General features: G+C 43.7%; 1 protein-coding gene across 1 annotated transcript in view; it reads left to right on the top strand.

The window, feature by feature from the left end:
- RAB14 (RAB14, member RAS oncogene family) overlaps positions 1-6,694 on the top strand; it is a 28,192-nt gene extending 21,498 nt beyond the window's left edge. Inside the window, exons 4-8 of the mRNA XM_056860309.1 lie at positions 1,111-1,288; positions 3,196-3,262; positions 4,771-4,858; positions 5,120-5,150; positions 6,366-6,694. Of these exons, the coding sequence (XP_056716287.1) occupies positions 1,111-1,288; positions 3,196-3,262; positions 4,771-4,858; positions 5,120-5,150; positions 6,366-6,543 (542 nt within the window). The 3' untranslated portion in view covers positions 6,544-6,694. The remainder of the gene's footprint in view (positions 1-1,110; positions 1,289-3,195; positions 3,263-4,770; positions 4,859-5,119; positions 5,151-6,365) is intronic.
- Positions 6,695-6,918: the final 224 nt, after the last annotated feature.

Genomic DNA, 6,918 nt, shown 5'->3' on the forward strand with positions numbered 1-6,918 from the left:
CCAGTGAGCTTCTTTCTTTAGGCAGTTTTTTTAAAGCCCACAACATAAATCTGGTACTTAACAGAGACTGAAATCAATGTAGTGGAATTTTGATGAATCAGCTAACTTTTGAATATGCTTAATCGTACCCGTGGGACCGCCTCTGCTGGTATACTCCGCAGAGAACTTTACGCTCTACGAGTAACAATCTACTGGTGGTCCCCGGCCTGAAGAATGTACGGCTGTCCTCGACAAGGGCCAGGGCTTTTTCGTCCCTGGCCCCGGCCTGGTGGAATATTCTTCTAGCAACATCAGGGCCCTGCAGGACCTTAACTAGTTCTGAGGGCCTGCAACGCGGAACTATTCTGCCAGGCCTATAACTAAGGACAGCCGTCAGGTTTACATCGTTGCTGGCCTCCCCATCATCCCCAGTTTTCTGCAACCTATGGTGGTTCGACCTGCTCTGCAGCGGCAACTACTGTTTTATGCAAATGCCATCTGATTTTATACATGTTATGATTGGTGTATTTAATGTTGATGTTTTATGGTTTTATATGATTGTAGATGTTGTTACCCGTCCTGAGCCCAGTCAGTCCGGGAATGAGGGTGGGCTATACATTTTTAAAATAAAATAATGGGAAAATGAACTTGAATGCGGTAGTGATATACAGCATCTAGGGTAGAGTGGATGTTTCCTCTTCCTGCTGAAGTAAGAACCATGAGAAATTGTCTAAAGACTTGTATTTGTATCTTTTGTGTCCTTCTCCTCAAGGCTGCCTTCATAATAAAAGATACAATCTCTTGTAAAATTCCAGAACTTGGATCCAAGCTGCAATGTAAGCATTAACATGCAGAAAACAAGCCCAGTTCAGAAACATATGCCAGGGACATTATATCACCCCTTCGTAGATTAAAAGCTCACTGAGAGAAAGGCCTTACACATTTTGTTAGTGGCAACATTTCTTGTCTAATCTCTGTGGCAAGCTGGTTCTATTAAGCAGGTGCAACCACCAAAAAGGCCCTATTTTTCACAGCAGCCGACTTAAGAGGGAACTAGGCCTTAATGCATCAATGTTGTGGAAAACTTGGAATGGAAGTGCTGTTATCTCACTGCATGTCTTTTTGTGGCAGTTATGGCGGATTGTCCCCACACAATTGGTGTCGAGTTTGGTACAAGAATAATTGAAGTTAGCGGCCAAAAAATTAAGCTGCAGATCTGGGATACGGCAGGGCAGGAGCGATTCAGGGCTGTTACACGAAGCTACTACAGAGGAGCAGCAGGCGCTCTTATGGTCTACGATATTACTAGGTAAGATGGATTCCTGTGTTAAGACACCCTTGATACACTTACTCTGACCTAAGGACTCCTGCCCAATCTTACTCTACTGTGCTAGTGCAGTTGTGGACACAGATTACTGAAATTGTTAGTGGGTTGAGAAGGGGGCAGTACACAGTGGTCAAGCCACATTTACATATAGAAGGTGCCAGGTTCTGCTGGAGACCCTGGAAAGCTGCTGCCAGTTAGAGTGGAAGATACTGAGGTAGCTAGACCAGTGATTTGACTGTGTATAAGTAGGTGTCCTCAAATTGTGGCTGGGCTTGGTAACCAACAAAATCCAACCTTGCCACAATTAGTTATGTAACAAGGTAACTCCTGGACTGAATGGACACTGTGTTAATAGGGAAACTATCCTTTAAATGTGAAGAATGAAGCCCAGAGACTTCAGTGCCCACTTTTTTCAGTGTTCTCTAAATTAATGAATATTTGAAATGACTTGTAACCTGTTTATCTTTTCAAATTTAATTTCTTTTGTCAGCATATATGGAATTTTACAAGCAGCCCCAATATTGTACAACATACATTTTCTAGTGAAGGAAATGTTTCACATAATGCAGAACTTCTTAACGTTTGGTGTTTTTGTTCACACCACAAAATGTACATGCAGTATAATATTTGATCTTCTCAGGAACACTGTGCCCTCGTCGTTATATGGCCTTGCCATTGTACTAGTGTACAACACTTATAGTTTAAATCCCTGCCCAACAGAATTGCATAAATGAAAGAGAGCTGAAAAGCTGTCCAAGAACGGTGGGTTCTGTGGGACCTTAAAGACTATCACTTTCTATTGACCAGAGTTTAGAGTCAACTTTTTAAGATGGTTTTCCCAGATAAAGGACAGCGCCATAGCAGAGTTGGATATCTGCATATGCAGGTCCCCAAGATGGCATGTCTAGATGAAACAATCTCTAGTGGTGCAGCTACAATGATCTGCAGTTGAGACCCTAGCGTTGCTGGGCTGGATGGACCAATGGTCTAACTTGGGTTTTTGTTTTTTGGGGGGGGGGGGTTGCCATCAAGTCACAGCTGATTTATGGTGACCCTGTAGGGTTTTAAGGCAAGAGACATTTAGAGGTGGTTTACCATTAGTGTCTGAGATCTGACGAGATTAGGCTAGCCTGGGCCATTCAGGTCAGGGATAACTTGGTATATAGTAGCTTCCAATGTTGAAGGCTGCCGTCATTTCTGATGGAAAGTGAAAATCTGGTTCAACCCACTTGCTTTACAGCCCCATTCCTTAGGCTTCAAAGGTAACTGACCAGGATGAAAGGCATCTTCCCTATTGGTGAACTCGCAAGTGTTGTGATGGAAGTTGAGTATAAGTTGGCTTCCTGTGTTCACTGGAGATTCAAGAAATGCATCTCCCCCAGTACTAGGCAGCCAATGACACTCATGGCAAAACCAGTAGCACTGTACTGTTGCAGAATAATTCAAACAAAGCCCATTGATACTAATATGCATTAAACAAGTACAGAAGACATAAATTGCTGAAACATACAAAAGTACTTCTGTAATGGTGCCTACAATCCATCATGGAGTATAAAGTTTCTAGAAAGCCTGTCAGTGTAGACCTGTATATTTTAATATTCTAAAAAAACTCTTAACAGAGGGCTGGGCTATTAACATGTTTTGGTTGATCCTTATTCATTGGAAACTTACCAGCACGCAAAAATAACCACCTGCTTTGTCCATCTGTAAATCAGTGATGGCATTTCACATGTTCTTGACCCAAGTAAATTTACAGTTAGTAAGAAGCAGCAAGCTTCTGCTAACAGATTGGCAATGTGAAGTCTCTGGGCCCCTTAAAAATCAACAGGTTGACTACTGGTATATTATGAGCAACGCAGTTCTTGAGCCCTGCCTTTTCTTCTTGGCAGAAGAAGCACGTATAACCATCTAAGCAGCTGGCTGACAGATGCGAGGAACCTCACTAATCCAAATACTGTAAGTTGGCTGCTTGAAACACATGTAGATATAGCTGTCAGCCACCGAAGAGGGGTTTTTTTTGGGGGGGAGGGGGCGTTGGGTTGTATATGTAGGCATACTTGCCTAACACACTAAGCTCCATATTAAGAGGCTTTCAAGGTGTGAGAACTTGCAGCTAGGTAGAGAAAGTGTCACATGTACATCTGTAGTGTTCTTTTTTTTCATTCTCATCTGGAACAGAGGGCATAATTTTGAATGTTGGATACAACCTTTTCCATCACCTTTATGGAGGCAGGAAGCTCTTGCAATCTTTGTCTCCTCTCCAGTGGTGACATTCACCCTCAGTTCTTTTCCTGCTGCCCTTGGTGTGCAAGGAAGCCCAGAGAGTTCCGACTTGTTTCTGAGTGGCTTTTGTAAAGCCTGTGCAGTTGATGTGGCTAAATTCTTCATTGTTGTTGTTTTTAAATCTTAATTTTTTTTCCTTGGTGTATGGCTTATGGGCTGCTAAACCTGAAGAAAGTGAATGTGAGAGCTCTGGCCTTCTTCTGTGTTTTCTCTGTAGATTTCAAATTTGATTTGAAATTTGCCTTTACTGGCTGATTAATGGTTGCAGCCCTAATTAAGTCTTTTGCCATAGCACCCCACCCCCAATTTAGAGGTGTGGCGAAGTGTTGTCTTGTGTGGTGTAATTGGTTGTCACATCTTATAACTGGGTCACATAACTGGGAGGCTATGTGATAAAGCCACAACGCTTGTGATATCCTGGCTTGTTTTCAGTTGTAGAGCTGGTTGAATAAGACTTCTCCTTAGATCTTAACTTGTCAGTTTTTTTAGTCGTTACTAGTTAGTGAAAGTCCTTTAGCTACACTGTTTTGAGATATTTCTCATCTGTGTAGCCTAAGGGGGTTTCATTCTCTTCTCTGCTGTACTTGGAGAAAATGAATGATTCTGAAGACACTTATGTGCCTGCTTTGCTTTGATAAGGTCTCCCCAGCAGTAATTTTAGCTGGCCTGGCTCACTTCCTCGTTAGCCCAACATATTTTTTATTGAATAAAGAGCATTTTCTAGGAGCCCTTCATTGAGGAAGTAGGAGTGCCAGCTAAGTGATGCTCCAGCACTTGACAGTTGGACTGAATGGGGGAAGACTTTCATGCTTGTGCTCTCAGCACAGCATGGCTAGACCATAGCAGATTGGTGTGCCTTCATTCCTTGATTTTTTTTTTTTTAGTATTTTGCTAACATGTCAGCAACATAAATCAAGACTCCATAAATGCCCTCCATTTGCCAAAAAGACATTTGACTCTTGTAGAGTCTTGCAGTTGAGGTCCCCCCCCTCTTTTTTTTAACATGCCTGTGCACCATAGTGGGGGCTTGTGCTGCAGGTCTGCCAAGTCTTTTGGACAAAAAAGATGACAGCTGAGGCTATCTAATTTCTTTTTGCTTGGGCTGGCTGACAAGTTTTTATTGATTGCTTGTCTTCAGCTGGGCCTGTTAAATCACTGAGTTGCGTCTTGTCCTGGTGCAGGTGATAATCCTTATAGGAAATAAAGCGGATCTGGAAGCACAGAGAGATGTTACATACGAAGAAGCCAAACAGTTTGCTGAAGAGAATGGTGGGTATTCTCCTTTTTTGCAGAAGTCTGAGCACAATTCCTGCCCATAGGTGTTCTTTGGGTCTCTGTATCTGTGTTGGGGATTGCCAAGGGTATAGCCCTGGTATTGACTTCTCCCTAGATCTAGATGTGCAAGTGACAGCATATACCTCACCTTCCTGGAGTTGTGGCCCTGTGGGGGGGGATCTCTTGCTTGGGAGATTTGCCAGAGGGATTAGGGACATCCACTGTACTAAACTTCTCTCTCTTATTTCTAAACAGGGTTGCTGTTCCTTGAAGCGAGTGCAAAAACGTAAGCAGTGGACTTGATTCCATGAAGTTGCTCTGTGTATGATTCTTTTAAGAAAAACTTGATCCCAGAACCATTTTTCTTGCCCTCTTGAGTTTAGACTTTGTAGGATATGGCACTTTTTGTTGTTGTGTGAAAGACCTATGTTGGAGTTTGGCTCATAGCTCTTCCCTTTCACTAGAAAGTTGCTTCCATTAGTTGACCGGCTGCCTCAGTTCAGTTTCCCATCTCTTAGGCTAGAGGTGGAGAAGCTGCTTTGGCCTGAGTGCTGGCAGAAAAATACAACATTGACCTGTGGTGTGTGCCCGCAACCAAAACTAAAAGGGAGGGGGGAAAGATGAGATCTGTACTAGGCTGTGCAAAATGGTTTGGCATGCTGCTGTTTAGCGCATGTGCTAGGAGTTACCTACTCCATCCTCAGCCCTAAGGGAGGCTGGAATCACTGCTCCTTGGCCACTGCCTGCTTTGCCTCTCTGCTAGCCAAACTGCCCCCTAAACTATCTCTTACAGCCTGCCTTCCTTCCTCTTGATGTGGTGAAAAGTATCTCATCCTGCAAAAACTGGCCTTTCATACAAGCTGCACTGTTGGTCTTAGCCAGACCAGTATCCACTAGAACCCTTGTAACTGGTCCATGAGATTACTTGGCTTGCAAACGACACATAGTTTTCAGCTTCATTATTCTGGAAATGTGGTGCATTAATACTTGCCCCTTGAGATGCACTTTCTGTGCCTCATATGATGTTCTGGAAGGAATTCTGGCATGTTGGGGATGTGAATAGTAAATAAGCTGAACTTTCGAAACAGCTCTTGGTACCCCCAGTCCTGTTGAAGCAAACCAGAGCTAGAGAATCCACTCAGTACCTTTCTCTTCTGGTTTGTGTATTTTTCAGCTGAGGGTAGTGTAGTAGTTAGACCTAAGGGACACCCACTTTGAAATCCCAGGCTAGCTTTATTGGTTGACTATGGGGATGGCTTTGGCCCAGGGTGCTGTCTCTTGCTCAGCATACTTCATGGGCTGGGGGAATGTATGGCATTCCAAGCTGATTGGAGGCTGGAATAAATAATATGCATGTTAACTCACGTCTTCCACCATGAGTTTAATAAAAGCTGGGACTTGGAGGATTGTGAAACTGTTTAACTCCGACCCACGGGATCTCTTCTCCAGTGGAGACCGTCACATCTGTTCTGAATTAACGTTGCTGCTTTTCCTTCCGCAGAGGGGAGAACGTCGAGGACGCATTCCTAGAGGCTGCCAAGAAAATCTACCAGAATATCCAAGATGGGAGCCTGGATCTGAATGCTGCAGAGTCGGGTGTACAGCACAAGCCTTCGGCTCCGCAGGGCGGCCGGCTAACCAGTGAACCCCAGCCCCAGAGAGAAGGCTGTGGCTGCTAGTGACCTCAATTCCTCAGCTCTGTTTCTGACCTTAAACCTCTGTTAGGAGCAGTGCTTTTGGCTGCTTCAGTTTCCTCTCTGTACATCTTAATGGGTTTAATTAAAACTCTCGAGGCAACAGTTTAACACAGTACTAAACTGCTAAAAGTAAGAGAAACTTAGATGTAATCAGGTTATCAAAGGCAAGTAGAGTCAAACCCTCTCCCTGCATGGTAAATCTAGAAGTCTTTCTCCCTCCCCTCCCATGATTGTCCTTGTGAAGTGTCACTGATCCATGATTTACAAAACAGAGCACTGATGCTGGACCTCATGATTTTTACTCTTTCTCTCTTCCTCCGCAGAGCTTTGTCTCTTGTAAGGTTTAACTTTGTTAGC

This window comes from Euleptes europaea, chromosome 14 (assembly GCF_029931775.1).
Source record: "Euleptes europaea isolate rEulEur1 chromosome 14, rEulEur1.hap1, whole genome shotgun sequence".
NCBI lineage: Eukaryota > Metazoa > Chordata > Lepidosauria > Squamata > Sphaerodactylidae > Euleptes > Euleptes europaea.